This window comes from Talpa occidentalis, unplaced genomic scaffold, assembly GCF_014898055.3.
Source record: "Talpa occidentalis isolate TD23 unplaced genomic scaffold, MPIMG_talOcc4v2.1 talOcc4.7, whole genome shotgun sequence".
Lineage (NCBI taxonomy): Eukaryota > Metazoa > Chordata > Mammalia > Eulipotyphla > Talpidae > Talpa > Talpa occidentalis.
The window spans coordinates 22,602,933-22,624,893 of record NW_023605083.1 but is presented as its reverse complement, the minus strand read 5'-3'; the positions used below and the strand labels follow the sequence as shown (position 1 = coordinate 22,624,893).

Sequence of the window (21,961 nt, the reverse complement as noted above, 5' to 3'; positions counted from 1 at the left end):
CCCTGAGACTAGGAAGACCTGTTCTCCCAGAACACAGAGTTGGGTTTATATTCTCTTTTTTCCCAGGGGGGAGCCTAGAGTAAAAAGAAGGGTTCCTCTTATCCTGAGCCAATTATTTGTATAATTCTATATTTAATGGCTTAACTCTCTCAAATCTATAAATTTCATTAAGGATTAGGATTATGTTAAAGTTAGTTATGAATTTAGGTTCCTTCTGTCTCATTCACTTTTGCTTTCCTTATGCCAGCTCAAGGCCTGGTAAATAATGGTCACCAAAACATATTTGCAGGAGGAAGAAAGGGAGAGAGCAGGCAAGGGAAGGTAAAAAGAAGGAAAGGGCAGAGGATACCACTGACTGCATAGGCCCCTAGAAAAAACACAAGTCTGATTTAAGGTAGTCTCAGAGGAGGTAGAAAGGGGTGGAAATGAAGCTGAAAACTATCAAGAAGAAATAATTTACAGGGCTTGATAAACTTTTTAAGAAAAACAGCAGTCAGGGATGATTCTGAGAATCACCTGAATGTGATGTGTGACTGTTAGAGGAAAACTGGATTTGGTTTTGTTGGTAAAGGGTGGTAATTGGTAGAGGGCTTGTGAATAGTAAGTCTGGTAAGATAGCTTGTAATTGGAATCTGTAAGATATCAGAGGAGGATGTCCAACAGGCAGATAAACCTATGGGTCACTGTTTTAAATACATGTGAACAGGAAAAACAAAATGAAACTGGGAAGGGTGTGAAGTTATCTTTAGAAATGCCTTCTCTTTCAGGACCCATTTCAGGTCCCCAGCTCCCTAATTATTTGCATACCTTCCTTCATCGTCTTAACAAGTGATCTTATCTTATCATGTAGTCTGTTTAAAGGGCAAACTATTGACCAAATGCAAGACGTTAGTTCTCTCCTGTTGTATTTGTATGCTAATATGGGAGCACAAGTCTCACAGTGAAGGAGTGATACTAGCCCACCACTATAGCTACTATTGATATGCCTCTAAATATGTGCCAGGCATTCTCCTGAGTGTTTAATCCTCTCAGCAACACCACGGGTAGGAACTATTTTATAGATGAGGAAACTTAGACGCTGAGAGGCTAAGTGACTTGTCCAAGGTCACACAATCAGTAAGTAATGGAACAAGAAATATAACCTAACTTTGCTACTCTAGAGTCCAGTCTCAGATCCACTCACTACCTTGTGAATGAAGGTGGAGTAAGGATTTAAAGAAAGTGGGAATGTGCAGTAAATTTTATGGGGAGATCCTTAGCAAGATTCAGTTCCATTGTGCAAAACCCTGCAATCTCAACCTACTCATGATGACTATGATGACATGGGCCCTACCAAGAATTAACTTTAGACCATTTACTTAATCATCTCTCAGTTTCATTTCCCTCAAACATAAAATAACAAGGTTATTCCATATAGATAATAATGTTTGTAAAACAAACGACTAGAAATAACCTAAATATCTTCTTTATTAACTTTTTTATTTTTTACATCATCGTTCATTTTTAAACAATATTTGCTTCCTCCCACCCCCTCAGGTGTAGTCCCCATAGTTTCCTTCACCAATGCACCCGGGCACCATCACCTCAGTCCCCTGTGCTCCTCCTTCCCTCCCTCTGATCCCTTTCCCACCTCCTCCCCTGCAGTAAGTCTCTGATTTATAATTGTCTGAATAACTAAATATCTATTGATATGATACTGGCTGAAAAATGATTGTACACCTATAAAATAGAATATAGTGCAACCACAAAAAGAAATAAGGAAGCTCTCCATACATTGCTATCAAGTGATGTCTAGGATATAAGTTATGCCTGTACATGCACACATACAGAAAACCTATAAAAATGGTTGCTTCAGCAGAACTGGGTGGGTGGGAAAAAGAGAATTGAAGGAGACCACCAGTTAGGATCCCAGCAGAAAATGGAACGCTCAGAAGAAAAGCACTAAGGGAGTTTAATGAAAGAATTATGTGCAAAGATGTGGACAGGACTAAGACACCACACAAAGGATGGCGATGTGCCTACCCCTGGCTAGCTACAGAGGGGGAGCCATTACCATGTGCCTGGAATTTGAGGGATAAGGGAAGTAAATACTTTCCTGAACTCAAAAAGAGAAAGCTGTGTGTATAGAAGGAGCCCCTGAGCAGAAGCCATAGCTTTCTCTAGATGAACCCACAAGGGAAATATATGAGGAAATAGATATACCTGACCCCATTCTCCTCTGTCTTCCATCTCTTGCTAGTGCTACCATCCCATGGGCAAACCCTACCAGAAACCCAAGGACAGAAGAACTGTCAATGCAGTCTTAGACTCGAGCCTCCAGGGGTCCCAAAGCAGGGTGGACAGTCGATCTGGAGAGCAGACAAAATATCTACTGCAGAGACAGTACAGCCTTTTTACAGTATGAATTTAGAACATTATGAATAAGTAAGAATATATAGTTTTAAATTAGTTCTTTTTACACAAATTTACATATACAAAAGAATTAAAAAAAAGTAAAATTAGTTATTAGAATAGATGGTTTCTAAGTCTCTCCCTGCCTTCAAATTCTATTTCTTTGAAGCATGAATTTTTCACCTTATGAGAAGCCATGGCTCCATCTAGTGTCAAACAGAAGCCTCACTGTGTTCTGAGTCTTATTCTAGATTTCTGGTTCAGTCATGCATTCTGCATGTGTGTAAGCAGTTCTCACTGTGAATTATACCCACTTGGTGGATGATCTTATCCCCTTAAAGTGGAGAATAATTGTTTTGAGAAATAGACTTTTGGGGTCTTTTTGAGGTAACATTTGTTTACAACATTGCTTTTTTTCTTTTAAAATGATAGTGGTAAGCCCTTCAATTCAATTGCAAACTAAGTAGTTATGATCTTCTCCCCCCATATTTCAAACTGTTAAATATAAGACTGCAAATCTTCCAAAGCACACTTTAGAGCTCATCATTCCCCTGTTCGCATGTCCTTACTATGTGATTCTTAACTGTGGCTACAAAATAGCACCTCCCCGGAAGTATTAGGAAGTTCCTGTGGGGATTCAAACTTGGTCTGAGGGAGGAACTCATGTTGTGTTTTGCTTTTTTTTTTTTTTTTTAAAAGATTTATTTATTTATGCATACAGAACTTGCTGTGGACCAGAGGTGCTGGGGAGAGGGGAGGATGAGAGGATTCACCAGAGAGAGTGCTTTGTTTTTTAAGCTCCCCAGTAGTTGTAATGGGCAGCCAGAGCTCTTGAGTCCCTGCTTTATTGATTCCTTGTTGCCTGGGAGTTTAATTCCCTCACTATCAGAAGGGGCTCCCTCAGCTTTAGACAAACAAGGAGGCTGCTCCTGCTTCTGGTTCCAGCTCTCTCAGCCACTGTAATTCACTGAGCTCCACATACAGCCCAGGACAAGTGAGAGTAGAATAGGCAGCAGGTGACTGACTCTGTGTCTCACTGCAGAAAAATATGTAAACATAGACATAGGAGATCCTAAGAAGCCAAGAGGCAACATATCAGCATGTGCATTTTTGTGTAAACTGGCCAGGAGAAGCACAGGAAGAAGTATCCAGATGCTGCTGTCAACTTCTCAACTTTTCTAAGAAGTGCTCAGAGATGGAAGACCATCTGTGAAAGAGGAAGTTTGAAGACATAGCAAAGATGAAGACATGCATAAAATTGTTCTTGTGAGATTGTAAAAGTCAACATCAGCACACCACTGCATAGAACCCTAAAGTATTTGTTTCCAGACTACATAAAGAACCTCTTTTGTTTATCACTAATTAAATTTCAATCAATGCCATATTAAAATGAATAAAAGCTAAAAATAGACATTTTGCAGAAGAGGAAATATGGAGAATAGAAGTACAAAAATATTCTTTGCCTATATTAGTAATCATATAAATGTTAATTACATCTTCAATAAGAAACCATATTATACCCTTCACATGGGCAAAAATTAAAATGTATTAGCATACTGAGTAATTGTAAAGATTTGGCCCGATAGTAACTCTTAACAATGTTGGTTTGGGTATAAAGTGGCACAACTACTCTGGAGTAGAATTTGGCACTACCTTGTAAAGTTGAACATTCAAATAGTCTACATTCTAATTCTTAGGAACATATTTTAGAAGAATTTTTGCATAAGTGTGCTAGAAAACACAAATATAAATGTTGGTAGTGGCACTTTCAGTAATAGCAAAAAAAAGTTTCATTCAAATATATCAGTCAGGGTTTGTTCAAGGGAGAAGAACCACTGAAAAATAAACACTATACAGGACTGATTATAGGGATCTGAGTGTATGAAATCATGCGAGATGGTTAGACTGTCTATGAATAGACTGTCTATTGTGTCAGTATCTGGGGCTGGAGCTAAAACTCTCAGGACAGGTAGTTAGGATGTGAAGTGGGGGAAGCAAGAACAAACAAACCCAACAAGGATGGACTGCAAGCAGCATTTGTCTCTCAACACTTTCTAACCTCTAGTGTCATTCAACCTGAAATTAAACACACATGACCCAAGAGTTGGAGAGGCTGAAAGAGCGTATCTGGAAAGAGTTGAGAAGACCTACTCAGTTTAGGGGGAAATGGCACAAAATGTTTCCTGTGATCCATGTAATCTATTTTCACATGAGTAGTCTAAGAGCCCCTGAGAAGTGATTTGTAACCCAAAAGCCTATTTAAAAAACAAAAACAAAAACAAAATCTTTATGCATCTGAAAGTTTTCTCAAGAGAGATCATGTCAGTATATTGGATCTGAGTACATAATATGCCTCCTCTCCAAGGGACTTTAATCCTGTTGTCTTTGATGTTATCCCATAAACTAGTTTAAGTTGTTTTGCAAAAATAGTTCTACTTACACTATTATTCTTCAAAGGAAGTTCTTCATCCCACTGCAAACAGCTGTCATCTTAGGACTGATTGCCTGCTGAAACATTAAAATATAAATTTATCTTAAATTGTGCATTGCATCCAAATGGTCACTTTATTTAAATGAGAGGACTGGCTTTTAGCTAAGGCTAACTTCTCAATCCTCTATCCAAATCTGGTACCAAATTATATATGGTTACTCTGTAATAATTAATCGAGAGGAGAAAGAAAACTCTCTGGCAAAAGAGAGTAAGTATAATCCTTCATTTCTTTATTTTTAACTACTCAGTCAAGATGAAGTTTTAAATTTATTACCACAACATATTAGAATTAAAATTATTTTAGAGAGACAAGTTTTTATGAATGCATTTATTTTAGCAGCACTGATCAGGAGTTTGGCTAATCTCAAGAACTTTACAGCAATATATAACTTGAGGTGATCTTTTCTCCTCCTTTCTCTAAAACATTGGGCCACAAGTAATTAATGTTGAATGCAATTTTATATTAGCTATTTTACTGTGGTGTTTGGATTCTGACTAGAAAATACTTTAATTTAAATCATTTTCATGAGTGAAAAATCTAGTTTCTTATGTAACAAATTGGAAGGTTGTAATATAAACTGGCAAATACTCTGTAAAGCTGTTTGTCTTAGGGCCTCCCCGGTGGCGCAGCGGTTGAGCACTAGCTTGCGAAGCTGCCCACAGCCTCTGCAGCGCCGGTTCGATCCCCGGCTGCTCCCGGGCCACCGGAAGAGGGTCCCACATGGCGCGCAGACCTCTCCTGCCGCCCGCTGCTCCCCTCAGCAGTGTACTTCGGTCCTTCTGCCTGCTCTGCTCCCCACTCTGGCTCTGGTGAATTCTCTCACCCTCCCGCGCTTCTGACTGTACCCAGTGCTTGTATAAATAAATAAATAAATCTTTAAAAAAAAAAAAAATCTGAAGTTCCACTACTGACTCTAAAATATAGTTTAATTTTCAAAAATATGATTCATAGTCAACATTTTCAGGAATGTATTTTTTACAAAGTGAGATGTCTCCATACTTTTTAATTTCTATTTGTCACTCTTTTCTTTTTTACTAATTTATTTTGACTCTATTTCTTTTCTCCTTTTTTTTTTAAAAGATTTATATATTTATGCATACAAGAATGGAGGTACAGGCCAGAGGTGCGAGAGGTGAGAGGATTCACCAGAGACAGGAGAACAGAACAGACGGATTGACTGGAACACACTGCTGAGGGGAGCAGCAGGTGAGTCAGGAGAGGTCTTCTGCGCCATGTGTCAGCTCCCTTGCAGGGGATCAAGCTTCACCGGTTGCATCTTAACCCCCTGCGCCACCAGGGAGGCCCAATTTTTGACTCTATTTCTAAGGTGGCTACAAAAAAATGCTGCCACAATCATATATTTATAAATATTGTACTCATTGGGTTTTATTCTGATGTGGTTATTATTCAGTGACCTAAAAAGACAGGCAAATTTCCACCTGGAAGATAGTCATCACTGATATCACCAATCAACCGAGCACAGGGCAGTCCCACTCACGAAAATAACTGGCTGCTTGATGTTCTCTTGCTTTGTTCTTTGGGGTCTGGATTGGAAGAATGAAAGTGTCTAGCTATGTGCACCTGGGCTCTAGGTACCTGCCACAGATTGGGCTCTGAGGGAAGCAGACTGTGACACAGAGACTAGGGTACAGAAAGTTTATTCAGAAGTGCCCTTAGGGTCAAACCAGTCTGCTGTCCTTGCTTAAGCCAACATTAAAATAGGGTTAAAAGATGCAACAGTGCCCTCTACTCTAGGCTAACAGAAGATGAGTCTAGGAGGATGTAAGCTCCAGCTATTTCTCTTCATAGGGAGAGTCTCCTTCCAGAAACAACTTTGGAGGATATGTGAATGTTTTAATCAAGGAAGCAACATTAAAGAAAAAATATTAGTGGCAGAAGATTTTTAAAAATTTGAAATTCCAGTTATAATCTTCATCACTGGTGATTGATTTAGAAAAACAACATTGTACTGAAATGTTTTAGATGCTATCTTAAGAACTGAAAAATTAGTATTTTTTGAAAAATAGAAATTTTCATTTCAACTTTTTCTTTTGTTTCTTTTTATATGGCTTTATAGGACTCTCCAAGCCCTCTGCATCCATTTCCAAAATCTGTTCTTGTTAGTTATGTAGACATATTTAGCAACAAGGAAAAATCTAGGTAGAAAAATATAAATCCACCCAACTTTAAATCCTGCATGGCTGAGCTTTAATGAAAGTTTTGAGTTTCCCCAAAAGTCTGGTCTTCACTAACTGGGGAGGGAAAAGTTGGAAAAAAATGTACTGGGCATGTGAACCATGTAATTTCTTTTGAACGGAGAATTCCAAAAATACTTGCTTGTTGAAAGGGCAGTTATGTTTTTGTGTTGGAACTTGTTATGGAGAAGGATAAGTACTAGTTCTTTCCTTCCTTTTTCTCATAAACATAAAAAAAAAATTATAGACTGTCTGAGTAGCTGGTAGGAAATAGTGTGGAGAGGGTGAGTTGGACTACGAGGTGGTCCTGCCCTAGAACCTTCTTTCTCAAGAGAGATAGTTACTCTTCTGGGAGCTATATAGCCTCACTCAACTTGACACTAACCTCTCCCCCGCTGATGATAATTCAGGGCTCCATCTGGACATGCCTTCAAGACTAGTTGAACTTAGACTAAGGTTTCAACAGTTCTGCTCACTGATGCCAGTGTAAATGCTGTATTAGTAGCAAGACTGGAATTTCTGGGTCCCTATTGGGCAACCAGGTCAAGCATAGAACATTTTTAGATCATATCCAGTTTCAGTTCTTTTGAGGGGATTCAGTATTAATAATTATACAATAATATTAATGTCAGCATTTGGGGGGGACTATGTATTAGATGTCAATAACAATACTGGACATTTTTACATGAAGCACACTATATAATCTCCACAACAATTTTTTTAAATTTTTTTTATTTTTATATTCCCCATACAATTGCACTCCCCTTATTTTGACCCCTATACCTCCTTTCCCTGCCTCCTCCCCCCCACAGTGTGTCTCTGGTTCATAGTTGTTTGTTGATTTTGATTTTTTCTTTCTTTTAGTTATTCTTTTTCCTGGTCCCTTATTTAGGTTTCTATATTCCTGCTATGGGTGGGACCATCCGGTATTTTTCTTGTTCTTTGTGGCTTATTTCACTGAGCATGATCCCTTCCAGCTCCACCCATGTTGCTGCAAACTGCATGAGTTTATCTTTTTTGATTGCTGAGTAATATTCCATTGTGTATATGCACCACATCTTCGTGATCCAGTCATCTATTTTTGGGCATTTGGGTTGTTTCCAAAGCTTAGCTATTGTAAACAGTGCTGCTATAAACATAGGGGTGCAGGTGCTCTTTGGAATTAATGTTTCTGTGTCCTTTGGGTAAATACCTAGGAATGGAATTGCTGGATCATAGGGATAAAGCTCTATCTTTCGTAGGTTGAGGAATCTCTACACAGCTTCCCATAGTGGTTGGACCAGTTTGCACTCCCACCAACAATGCAGGAGAGTTCCTTTTTCTCCACATCCTTGCCAACATTTGTTGTTGCTAGTTTTTTTAATATGTGCCATTCTCACTGGTGTAAGATGGTATCTCATGGTAGTTTTGATTTGCATTTCCCTGATTACAAATGATGTTGAACATTTTTTCATATGCCTGTTGTCCATTTGCATTTCCTCTTTGGAGAAGTTTCTTATTAGCTCTTCTGCCCATTTTTGACTGGATTATTTTCTTTGTTTTTGTTGAGTCTCATCAGCTCTTTGTAGATTTTTGTGATCAGTCCTTTATCATTAGTGTTGTGTGCAAAAATTTTCTCCCAGTCGGTGGGGTTTCTCTTTGTTTTGGTTATTGTTTCTTTTGCTCCACAACAATTCTTTGAAGGGGACTTGCCATTTGACCCAGCAATTCCATTCCTAGGCATCTATCCAAAAATATTCAAAAACACTAATTTGAAAGGAAATTCACACTCCCATGTTTATTGCAGCACTATTTACTATAGTTGAACTATGGAAACAGCCTAAGTGTCCCAGTACAGATAAGTGGATCAAGAAGATATGGTACATATACACAATTGAATATTATTCAGCAATCAAAAAAGATAAATGTATGCCATTTGTGGCAACACGGATGGAACTGGAAGGGACAGTGCTGAGTGAAATAAGTCAGAAGGAGAAAGCTAAATATCAATGGCATCACTAATATGTGGAATATAAAGTAATTAAATTAAATGGTCAGATAAAGACATGCTGAAAAACTAACCCTTGGTAGCTGACAGAAGCACCAAGCAGAAGCACCTACAGAACAGAAGCACCAAGAGAGTACAGGAAGAGGGAAGGAAGAACAATGGTCTATTGTGGTGGACTACAAGTGAGTTGATGGTGGATGCCAGATGGTGGTCCTACCTGATGGAGGTACCCCAATATTACCTCAGTTAAAAATAATTTCTTAAAAATTTTATTAAAAATAAACAAAGCTTAGAGAGGTTAAGCAACCAGGTTTTGAAACAAATCTGTCTCTAGATTCTTGGATCTTCTTCTCTATTCTGTGATCCCTGACTTTTGAGAGTAAGTCTCGGTATACTAGATTTGAATCTCAGACACCAGTATAGATATTGTGGTACTTCTCTGTTGTAAATGAAGTTGGCTACCACCTGCGGCCTTGATCTGTAGAAGGCGCGTGGGAGTGGGGCACACGTGTCTGATTATGGACACCTGAGCATGGGTGTGAGTGCAGGTGCAAGTGTGCACACTTGTGCCTAGGAGGGAAGGGATAAAAGGATGGCGTCACCCTGGGGAAGAGGGCTCAAGTTGCTGTCTCCCTTCTGGCTTGTTTCCCCTGCTTACCATTAAAACCTGTGTAAATGATGTTAAGGGCCCCAAAATTATCTTTCAAATTGCTAGAACTGACCAACGGTGAACCTACCTGACATGGGATGGTAGCAAACACCGGTCTATGTTTCCTTAGGAGCTTACCAACAGCTTGCAGCTGTAGCACCTTGCGATGACTTTCTCTAATGGCTAGAGCTCCAATTGTGAACATAGAGGCTGGATGTGGAGAGATTAATATCTCCCAGGAACAGCCTACAACTAATGATCGAGAAGACATACAAATACTCTATAATGCCCTTGCTTCTCAGAGGCATGGACTTCACATTGGTTCTCAGAATTCCCCAGAGGGACCAACCGCCTGTTACCCATAGTGCTAACACTCTTAAAAACATTTCCTTTATTGGCTGCCTTCCTTTCCTTGTCTTACTTCCCCTGCTAGCATTTCCTGAGGCCACCACCCAAAGTAGTTTTACGTGTGTGTTCCTTCCCAGGACTGCTCCTGGGCACCCAAAACTAAGATGAAGAGTATGGGAAAGGTGGGTCTATGAAGGAGAAGTCAGGTGGAGGAGGTGCAACCTTGCTGAAGGAGAGCACAGGGTTGAAGTAGGTGGGAGGTAGCTTCTGATAGAATGGCTCCTTATTCTTGGAGGTGATGCAGGAGAGAAATGTTTTGGAGGATTATTAAATATTGACACACTGGATGGTTCTTTAACTGTTTGGTTGGATGAAACTTCTTTCAGAAGTTCTCTTTTGCTCTATTTTTAAAAAATATATATTTGTCCAAAATTTAATAATAGAACTTAAGGAATGCAATCACTAGTACATGGAATAAAACAAGAAGAAAATGTCAGTATGTTCTCAATAGATCAGTGCAAAAGCAAATATATACAAACAAAAGACCAAACATGCATATATAATTCTGGAGGATTTATAGCTTACACATATATCTAAATAAAATCATGCATTGTATTGTTGTAAGGGCAGGACAGGCCATGGAGCAGCTTTTCTGTGATCCCGCAGACCGGGTGAAGGAGTCAGAGTCCTCAGAGGTCTTTTGCAGGCTTTTATTGGGATTTACCCGATACACAGTAGGCAAGGGTGCTGGGGGGCCAGGAGGCTGGCAGACCTCCCAGGCCCCAGCAAATCCTCACTCTATCTGGGCTTTCTGGCATTTGTTTTGCTGCTTCTCAGCTTCTCTTTCGGCTTTTGCTGGCGTCATTGGTTCTTTTGCTGGCGTCTTAAAAGCCCAGTCTTAGCCCAGGTGAATCCCATCTACCTATGCCCACACCCTACTCCAGGTGCCCGCCATCAGGCATGCATTCAGGACCGCAGGGTTCAGTCATCTATCCTAATGGCAGGAGGGCAGAAAAGCCTGATACCTTTTACCTTACCCTACAATTGTATTTCATACTAATTTAAACTGAATTAGGATTTTTTTAAAAAAAACAACTTAAAAGATAATTCCTCAACTTGTGACTTTATGGCTATTGTTAACTGGACTTTCAGTGGTTCCTAATACATTTTCAGAGTTGAACATGGGCATTGGCAAACTTTTGCTTTGTTAAGGTTAATGGCTTTGTAAAGAGTTAACTATTGCATTGATTTATTTTAATTCCTTAATTATCTTGATTTTATATACTTAACTTCATGTCTACGTTAAGTTTTTTTGTGAGAATAGGCAAATTTAAAATTACTAATGGTAGTTAAAGGGTCTGAATAGTTTGCCTTGAAACTTTTTCTTGGGAGTATGGTTATTAGCACATTCATGATGAACCACCTTAGAAATGTCCATTGCTGTTATAAAGTCTGTAGATTAAGAGAAGATGGTAAAATCTTAAGTAGACATTTCATCTAGTGAATACTTTAGCCACAAGAGAAAACTATACGAGCAATAATAGGATATTTTGAGTTACTCTTTAGAGGATATCAGCAACAAATTCCCATTCTTTGAGTCTTGAAGTATCCCAATATGCTTGCCACATTTTAACCAAATAGCATTTTTTTTTAGATTTACTTATTTATTTATACAAGCACTGGGTACAGTCAGAAGCACAGGAGGGTGACAGAATTCACCAGAGCCAGAGCAGGAAACAGAACAGGCAGACCGACAAAATACACTGCTGAGGGGAGCAGTGAGCACGGCAGGAGAGGTCTGCGCGCCATGTGGGACCCTCGCCAGGCGGCGGGGGATGGAACCAGCGCTGCAGAGGCTGCAGGCAGCTTTGCACCCCAGTGCTCAACTGCTGCACCACCAGAGGAGGTCCACCAAATAGTATTTTCATGAGTGATCTCAGTTAAGGGCTGAAAATCCCCTCACTGCTTTTTAATAGACACTATGAGGTAAATTGGTTTTTATCTGCTTGATTATGAAAGGACAGGGACTTAGTAACAAAGTACATACAAGCAATGGCCAACTTGCTTTTCTGCATTTCCCCCAACATGGTCAAGGTAAAAATATGGTAGGGGATTTTACCATTCTTATCAATTTTCTTGTCTTTGCTGCAGAGAAATTCTGAGACAACCTAGAGCAACATGCTTGATTGAGGTTGGGGATGTGCAGGTTGAGGGGAGACGTTGGAACACTATGCTTCCTTCCGCAAGGTTCTGTGATGGAAAGCAGTAGGCAGTGACAGCACAAGACATGAATATAATTAAATCCTAGGGTCTTTGGAGCAAAGTAAAAGCCTATAGTCCATTACACTGGGCAATTTAAGAAGCGACTTGGGTAGGGAAGATTCTTCCTTGGATCTAATACATATTGAATAATATGGATAGGCTATTGTTAAGTATAATTCCATTGTTAAAAGGTTTATTCCTTGGTTCATTTATAGTCTTCAATATTCCCAGGTGATGTAATTTCTCCTTCCTTCTCTTCCTTTCACTGCTTATTTTCAAGAATTCACATGACTCTTTGAATAAATTTTTATTTTTGTCAAGGATACAAATGATGTTATTCTCCAAACGAATGTAAAAATGGTGATTTCATTCATTTTCCTAGCAGAATAATTTTTATGAATGAAAGGTTGAGTAAGAAAAAATATTCTTAGGAATAAAAAAATTAGTTAATAAGTCAGCTGTAGACAAATTATTGTTTATATTTAGTTAGTGAAAAAAGACTATGGAAAGAGACAGTATAGTGAGGTTGTTAAGGGTCTCTGGATTCAAGATTTAACCCTGCCATTTCCTAACTCTGTGAGCCCTCAGCCGCTCTGTGCTTCAGTTTCTTCATCTGTAAGATGGGCGATAATAATATTGACTTCATGGTGATTGAGAGTTTAAAGATTAAATAGCATGAAGTGGGCCTCCCCGGTGGCGCAGCAGTTGAGCGCTGGGTTGCGAAGCTGCCCGCAGCCTCTGCGGCGCCGGTTCGATCCCCGGCTGCTCCCCGGCCACCAGAGGAGGGTCCCGCATGGCGCGCAGACCTCTCCTGCCGCCCGCTGCTCCCCTCAGCAGTGCATTTCGGTCCTTCTGCCTGCTCTGCTCCCCGCTCTGGCTCTGGTGAATTCTCTCACCCTCCTGTGCTTCTGACTGTACCCAGTGCATGTATAAATAAATAAATAAATCTTTAAAAAAAAAAATAAATAGCATGAAGTGCTTAGAGCCCTACTTAGTTCATAATAAGGGCTGAATAAATACTTTTAGTAGTTGTCCTTCTTATTATCATTAATGTAACAGTACCAACCATTAGGAAGTTCTTCTTTGTGTCTGACCCAAAACATACTGCTAAGGGCATGGATTATTCTGAACTCTTGGTTTCCAGCATTTCTGAAAAATGAAAACCTTGGTGAGACAGGTATTATTTCCATGATCTCCACTCTGCACTTAAGGGTAACTTAGAGGTCTAACAGGGCAGCATGATGGTGATCATGACAAAAAAATTCTGAAGCTCAGTTTTACAACATTGTGGATATATTTTCCCCACTGAACTGTACACTTTAAAATGGTTAGGGTGATTAATTTTATGATTTTTTTTAACCACAATAAAAGAATGGAAATCATGAAAAAAGGTAGTAATAAAAAGAAAAATGTCATCTTTTTTTTATAGATTTTACAATTATAAAATACAACAGTTATTTAATGTTAAGATTTGGTTTGATAAAATATTTTCATGGAACCTGTTAATTTCTAAAATTTGTACTAATTTGGGGCTTATAATTTTTGAAACTGTTCCATTAAACCTAGGGGGAACATAAGAATAATGGATAAGAATAGGACAGAAGCCAAAACAACTATATACAAGAATGGTTTGTAAAAACGGGGCCTTAATTTGATTCTAAGCTCACTGATAAATACAAAAATAAATAGGTATGACAATGAATATATATTTTGACAAAATTGAGGGCGAAGAGGAACAGGAGGTAAGTCTGATTAAAGAGATAGGTAGGTCTTCAACTTTCATGAATTATAGGATTAAAAAATTCTCTTTCCAACTTCTCTTGCTATTTTAGTAAAAGACATATACAGAAAATTCAGGTATGGCATTTTTTGTACAGGTTGAGGCATGGTCAAAGAGAACAATTGCTATTTCTGGCTAGTTTGTTTTCAATGATTTTTAAATTTTTCTAAAACAACCAAGGGAAGCAAAGAATATTGGCTCTTTTCCACTTTGCTTGATAAGGGACAATAGAATTCCTCATTTTATTTTCTGATCTGTGTTTGTGTTCCTGTCCAGACTCTTGTTTGTGTCCATTACATTTATTAATAAGTCACCCTGCTTTTGACTAATTAAATGATTCTAAATAATATTTAATACTTTTTACTGTGAGAAGGATTGTGGGTAAGGTAAATTGGTTCATTACATATGACCAGAGTTACTGAGATGCTCTTTTTTTATTTAAATGTTCACACTTTTTATTATTGAAAATTTCAATTACATGGAAAAGTAGAGTGGGCAATACAATATATTTCCAAGTACTTATCACTCAGCTTCAAGGATTATCAACTCATGGACAATATTGTTTCATGTATATTTCTACCACCAGTAGACTAATACCCAGATTATTTTACTTTATTTATTTTTTATAATTTCTTTTAATATATATTATTTATTTATTTATTTATACACGCTTTGGGTACAGTCAGAAGCGCGGGAGGGTGAGCGAATTCACCAGACCAGAGCGGGAAGCAGAGCAGGCAGAAGGACCGAAGTACACTGCTGAGGGGAGCAGCGGGCAGCAGGAGAGGTCTGTGCGCCATGTGGGACCCTCCTCCAGTGGCTGGGGAGCAGCCGGGAATTGAACCAGTGCTGCAGAGGCTGCAGGCAGCCTCACAACCCAGCGCTCAACCGTTGCGCCACCAGGGAGGCCCTATTTTATTTATTTTTTAAAAGATTTTATTTATGCATACAAGAGCTGGGGTACAGGCCAGAGATGTGGGGGGGTGACTGGATTCACCAGAGACAGAGTAGGGAACAGAACAGGCAGCGTGACTTATATATACTGCTGAGGGGAGCAGCGGGTGAGACATGAGAGGTCTGCTGCGCCATGTGGGTTGCTTTCTGACTGGCTGGGGATTGAACTCGTGCTACAGAGGCTGCGGATTGCTTAATAGTGCAGTGCTTAACCCCTTGCACCACCAGGGAGGCCTTACCCAGATTAATTTAAAGATTTATTTATACATACAAGAACTGGGGTATAGGCCAGAGGTGTGGGGGGGTGAGAGGATTCACCAGAGACAGAGTGGGGAACAGAACAGGCAGAATGACTGAAATACACTGCTGAGGGGAACAGCGGGCGAGTCAGGAGAGGTCTGCTGAGCCATATGGGTAGCTCCCTGGCCGGGGATCGAACTGGTGCTGCAGTGGCTGCCGGCAGCTTCATCGGTTGCATCTTAACCCCTTGTGTCACCAGGGAGGCCCACCAGATTATTTTAGAACAACCCAGACATCATATATTTGTAGCTAAGATACTCATTACCAATCTTCACAAGGGAATAAATTATGACAGAGTTTAGTGTGGAAGCAAATACAAGTTGCACACATAGACAGTATAGTAAGGTAGATTGTTAAAAGCCCATTAAAGAGTCAAAAACCAAAGCAGTAACATCTTTAATGAGTATTATTTGGACTTTTATGAAAATCCCCATACATGGCAGTGGTATGCTTGGCATTAAAATCCAATCCCAGTTTTATGCCATCATTAGAAATCTGTCAACATGTGCAGAAGTGCACAGGCCCGACTTTCAGTCTGGTAACTCTGATGCTTTTCCTCCTACCTCCTTAATCTTGGGACAGTGCCTCAAATGCCACATTACTACATTATTCCTTTTGACATGCCAGCATTGCAGGCTCTTCTGAAAGCAGGGCAAGTGGGACTTTAATAATCACTAGCAATTTAACTCTGTTTTATATACCTTTTTTTTAAATTACAAAAGTGACATGAGTTCATTATATATAGGCAATTTGGAAAACACAAAAAAGGCCAAAAAAGACAGGATAAGTTCCCATAAATCAGAGAATTCACCAGAGCCAGAGCGGGGAGCAGAGCAAGCAGAAAGACTGAAGCACACTGCTGAGGGGAGCAGCGGGCGGCAGGAGAGGTCTGCGCGCCATGTGGAACCCTCCTCTGGTGGCCGGGGAGCAGCCAGGGATTGAACTGGCGCTGCAGAGGCTGCGGGCAGCTTCGCAACCCAGCGCTCAACCGCTGCGCCACCGGGGAGGCCCCAGGAATAGTTTTTAAATTACTTTCATTACTTCATAATACATATAGCGAACACACTTCCATATTCTTTTTTATGTTTGCACAATATTCCACTTAAAAAAGACCAAATAATGTCTTCTGAGGGAATATTTAAGTTATTTCCTTTTAGACATACTTTTGTGAGATACATTCCTAAATCTGAAACTGTAAATAGGGAACAGTTTTTCCTTAGGACACAATCATAGGAAAGAAATAGTTGGGGCCGAAGGTATGCATTATTTTTAAGGTCTCTCTTTTCCTAAATGTAATACCAACTATCCTTTAGAAAAAATCATACCAACAGAGTATAAATGTACCTGTTTCCATGCACCTTTTCCACCACTATGATAAAACAAAAAATCTGTTACTTTGACAGATGAAAACATGTTATTCAACATTTTTGTTAAAAGATTTATTTATTTATGCATATAAGAGCTGGGGTACAGGCCAGAGGTATGGGGGCGGTGAGAGGATTCACCAGAGACAGAGTGGGGAACTGAACAGGCAGATTGACTGAAATACACTGCTGAGGGGAGCAGTAGGCGAGACAGGAGAGGTCTGCTGAGCCATATGGGTAGCTCCCTGGCTGGCTGAGAATCTGTGGACTGCTTCACAGCGCTGCACTCAACCTGCTGTGCCACTGGGGAGGCCCTGTCAAACTGCAACTCTTACTTGGGTCTCCAGTCTGCATATTTTCAATTTGCCAGCCTCCCTAATTACATGAGACAATAGTTTAAAATAAACCTCTTTCTATAAACATCCTGTTGGTTCTATTTCTCTGGAGGACCTTAGTTTAGGAAGCTCACTTTTGAAAGTTCCTGTTTCCGTACCTCCTTTAGTAGCTTTAAAAAGTTGATGGGAAAGTACCTATACCTTTTTCCTGGATGAAAAGTATTTTCAAACGTAACTATTCCTTGGGGCCCACGTGGTGGCACAAGGGTTAAAGACACAGCACTATCAAGCTGTTGCCAGCCCTGCGGCATGGGTTCATGGGTTTGATCCTCACCTGGGAGCTAACCCACATGGTGCAGCAGACCTGTCCTGTCTCGCCTGCTGCTCCTCAGCAGTGTATTTCAGTATTCAGTAGATCCACCTGTTCTGCTCCCCACTCTGTCTGTGGTGAACCCTCTCATCCCCCACACCTCTGGCCTACACCCCAGCTTGTGTATGCATAAATACATCATTTTTTTTCTTTTTTTTTTTTAAAAGATTTTATTTATTTATACAAGCACTGGGGTACAGGCCACAGGCATGGGAGGGTGAGAGAATTCACCAGAGACAGAGCAGGGAGCAGAACAGGCAAAAGGACCTAAGTACACTGCTGAGGGGAGCAGTGGACGAGGCAGGAGAGGTCTGCCCTGCCATGTGGGAATCTCCCTGGCTGGCCAGGAATCGAACCGGTGCCGCAGAGGCTGCGGACAGCTCTACAGCTCTGTGTTTAACTTGCTGCGTCACCAGGGAGGCCCATAAATAAATAGATCTTTGAAAAAAAAAAATGTAACTATTCCCCTTGCTTACTTTCAGTCATTTGTTTATTTACATTTAAGGCTGAATTTACCTACCATCTCTCACAGCTTGGAATAATTACCACAATTCATTTCACTCCAGTCAGTCTAGAGATCCCTGAATCTCTAGATGGAGGAACAGTTTTTTTTTTAGGTCTTGTAACTTTAAGGAGGTATACTATTCAGATGCTGATTTCTCATTAAGTGAAAACAACATTACATCTACTTTGAAGACTTACTGTAGAACTAACTGAAGTCAAATCTTTTAAAAATATTTTATAAACCTTAAATGTTAAAAGGAGTTTGGTAGGGAATTAGATTCTTAAATCAGTAAGTAAAGATAAAAACTGAGTGCAATAAAAATCACTTAGAAGTTTCTTAAATTGCCTGCGAGTGAAGGAAGATGCTCACACTTGAGGCACATGAGAACAAAGACCCTTTGAAGGATAATTGAGACAAAAATGCTCTTAGTAAAATTGCCAGTGGAATCACTGCACTATAACTTATTTTACCTTCTTTTCTCTTTCTGCCAAATGCATTACTGAGTCTAATGGTGCAACCTGTGTTAATCTTCTACAATTTTATGCTGGCAAGTCAAGAAACCCAAGGGCCTCTCTTATTGATCTAATGATATAATTCATGTGCATCAGGGTTCCATTCAATGTTATTTAACAAATATTTTCAGAGTTTACTACGCTTAGTACATTAGGGCTGTTGTGCTGGATGTCAGAAAAAAACACCAGGAGGCACAGTCTGACCACAAAGAGCTGGTAAGCAGTGAAGCAATTCCTTAAATCAATTGTGATTTAAGGAATCCGGGTTTCATTGATTGGTTCCTGGGAAATGCAGTGTATCTTTAGAAAAAATTATGGAAAGTTACATATTTTGTGTGAATACCGTGCACAATTTTGTGTGAATACCAAGCTACATCTGATATGGTTGTTACTTTGTTCCCCTGGTGCTGTTTATTTTGCTACTAATTGAATGCAGGTGAACTTTTTTTTTTTTAACTCAGGCTAACCCTTAGTAGTCTTTAAAAATAAATTTTATTTATCTTTGCGTAGAACTAGAGTGCAAGCCGGAGGTGCAGGGAGTGATTCACCAGAGACAGAGTGGGGAGCAGAACAGGCAGATCTACTAAGTACACCGCTGAGGGGAGCAGTGGGCCAGACAGGAGAGGTCTGCTGCCCATATGTGGCTGCCTGGCCTGAGATGGAACTCAGGCAGTCGTGCTGCCTTCCTGTGTCTCTATTCTCTATGCCCTTCCAACCCCCTCCATCCTTGCGCGGCGGTAGTGCTAAGACTTAACCTCTAGGCCACCAGGGAGGCCCTAACCCTTAGTATTTTTTTTTTTAATTTATTTATTTATTTTTTATAGAGGCGTGCTTTATTTATTTATTTATTTCTTTGTTTGTTTTGTTTATACATGCACTGGGTACAGTCAGAAGGGCGGGAGGGTGAGAGAATTCACCAGAGCCAGAGCAGGGAGCAGAGCAGGCAGAAGGACCGAACGAAGTACACTGCTGAGGGGAGCAGTGGGCGGCAAGAGAGGTCTGCGCGCCATGTGGGACCCTCCTCCGGTGGCCGGGGAGCAGCCGGGGATCGAACCGGCGCCGCAGAGGCCGCGGGCAGCTTCGCAACCCAGCGCTCAACCGCTGCGCCACCAGGGAGGCCCCACCCTTAGTATTTTTTAATTGAAAAATAGAAACATATGGCAAAATTCAAACTGTACAAAAAAAGTAGACGAGAAGCAAGTCTTTTATTCCTGATAACCCTTTTCCCACCTCCCACTCCATCCTCACTCACGCCCAGCATATTCAGAGGTACTCTTTGTATCAATATTTAAAAAAACAGTATTTGTTACGGTGATCCCTACCATCCAAAAGTTAAACACAGAACTACAGAATCTCTAAAGTCCGTCCAGCGCTAAAATTAAGTCGTAGTCTTTGCAGCACACGCCGTACTGAGGGTACAAGCGATCGTCTCGCTTTCTGCTTTATGCGTGGTTAATAAAAAGGACTGATAAATGTAAACTGAGTCAAAAACATAACCTAGACCCAGAGCTCTGAAGGTCAGAGGACAAGACGTAGGCACTTCCATGGTAAGTGGTTTGTTGACTAAAGGTCGTCTCCAGCATGTAAACTCCACGAGGGGAGGAATCTCACTACCAGGTTTCACCTGGCGCACAGGACAAACTCCTGGCCAGACGCGTGGCCTCTCCCCGGAGCCATGTGACTCGCGCCCCGGCCTCCCCACACCCTGGGCGTCGCAGCGTCGGGCCCGCCCCAACCAGCGGCCTCACCGGTTCCCAGGGAAGTCAGATTAGGTTGGGCCAGGTGAGGGGCGTGTCCCACGAACCACAACGCCTCACAGCTGCGTCTCGTGCAGCTCATTCCACTTGCCTCCGAGTCTCGAGTGCTTGCCCCGCCTTCCCACCCCTGACACGACGCTCCAGATTGCAAATGGGAGGCGCGGAGGAGCCAGAGTGGGGCAAATGAGCATGCGTGTTGGCGCCGCGCCGCAGCCGCTCGTAAAGATAAGGGCGGAGCTTCAGGAAGCGGAGCGAGGGTGAGGCGACAAGTCCCCAGTGCGCGTGCGCGCCCGGCAGCCCTGCCCGGCTCCACACGCTCGGCGCGGCGTGGTGACGCCAGTGCGGCCCGAGGAAGGGGCGGGGCCGGGGCGGGCCTCCGCGCTCCTCCGCCCCCTCTCGCCCCGACTCTCCCTCCCCCCTCCGTCCCCCCACACTGGGCCCCGTCAGCTTGGGGGTGCCTTCGTAGCTTAGCGTTGCGTCGGCTCGGCCCGGCCCGGCCCGCGGGCAGATGCCCCGAGCTGCCACCGCCGCCGCCGCCGACTCGGCCGGTGGCGGTGTGGGAGGCTGACGTCTGGCTCGGGCCGCCGAGTGTGACCGACGGGGTCGGGGGGCGCCGGGCGTCGGCGCCTTCGCGCGGACCATGTATTTCCTGAGCGGCTGGCCCAAGAGGCTGCTCTGCCCGCTGGGCAACCCGGCTGAGGCGCCTCTTCACATTCAGTCCGACCCCCACAGGACTTTCTTCGCCGTGCTGGCCCCGGCCCGCCTCAGCATCTGGTACAGCCGAGTAAGTAGAGCCTCCCGCCGCTCCCTTCCCGGGGTCCTGGCACCGTCCCGCTCCCAACTTCCACCCGGAGTCACGGACCCCTCCCTCTCCCACCCTCTCCTCTGGCCGCATCTTCGTTCCACCTACTCGGCCCCTCGTAGCTCCCGAACACGGCCGGGACTTCGGGGTGCTGCCGAAAACCCCTGAGCCTCCCGGCGTTGGACCGACGGCCGTGCTCGGTGCAGACCCCGCGCGCTCCCTCAGCCGAGCCCAGACTTGCCCTCCTCTCCCTTCCCCCTCTCCCCGAGGAGCAAAATCTCTTTAAACTTTCCACTTTTAGAATCTGGCCTCTGTTGGGTTCCAAACCCCCCTGGCTTGAAAGGCTGTTGTTTTGGGAGTTAAGCAAAGCCTGTTGGGCTTTACCCAGTGCCAGACTTTACAGGCCTGTGATAATTTACCGCGAGAAGCTACAGCAGAGTTTTTTTGTTTTTGTTTGTTTGTTTTTAATTAAAGGTTGTCCACCTCACCCCAACACCTCCATCCCATTTTGTTGTTAGTTCTTTTTACTGCTGGTCTTAAACGCTTCGGTGGAGAATTGTAGGGGTTTAGGAGGAGCGGAAGTGGAACTCCAATCTGTCTGCGTTCCTCGCTGGTTTACACACCTGGAAATAATATTTGGGAAGATGAGGAAACAAAGTTCTGGCTCTGCTTTCTGTGAATTCTGGTTATCTTTTTTTTTTTCTTCTTCTCGTATCTAATTACTGAGTAGATAAGAAAAATAGCTTGAAAAATAAGTGATGCTTGGGATACTTCTATTCTCCGCAAACCGTGATGATTTTGTCTGTAAAAGCAGCCGAATAGAGCATAAGAACGTGCTTGTTCTTTCTTTTCTTTTTTTTAAAAAGGCAGTACTAATCGATATCAGTGAAGTTTTTCCATAGATAATTTGACAATGTGGGCATAGGTTGTGACCTTGGCCTTATTAGAACTACATGAA

The 21,961-nt window shown here is 41.9% G+C and overlaps 1 protein-coding gene and 1 long non-coding RNA gene across 4 annotated transcripts in view; one reads left to right on the top strand and one right to left on the bottom strand.

Annotated features, from left to right (window-relative positions):
* Positions 1-20,355, bottom strand: part of LOC129144913 (uncharacterized) — a 59,183-nt gene extending 38,828 nt beyond the window's left edge. Inside the window, exons 1-2 of the long non-coding RNA XR_008549728.1 lie at positions 20,193-20,355; positions 4,832-4,899 (exon numbers count right to left, since the gene is read on the bottom strand). This is a non-coding gene — a long non-coding RNA (uncharacterized LOC129144913). The remainder of the gene's footprint in view (positions 1-4,831; positions 4,900-20,192) is intronic.
* Positions 20,356-20,631: 276 nt separating this feature from the next.
* The window catches only part of RIC1 (RIC1 homolog, RAB6A GEF complex partner 1), a 107,597-nt gene continuing 106,267 nt past the window's right edge, over positions 20,632-21,961 (top strand). For 2 of the 3 annotated variants that reach the window (XM_037493496.2, XM_037493497.2), the window contains exon 1: positions 20,776-20,985. In XM_037493496.2, coding sequence (XP_037349393.1) covers positions 20,842-20,985 — 144 coding nt within the window. In that variant the 5' untranslated portion in view covers positions 20,776-20,841. Of the gene's footprint in view, positions 20,986-21,961 lie in introns of all 3 variants that reach the window. The other variant, XM_037493495.2, reaches the window with a different exon arrangement.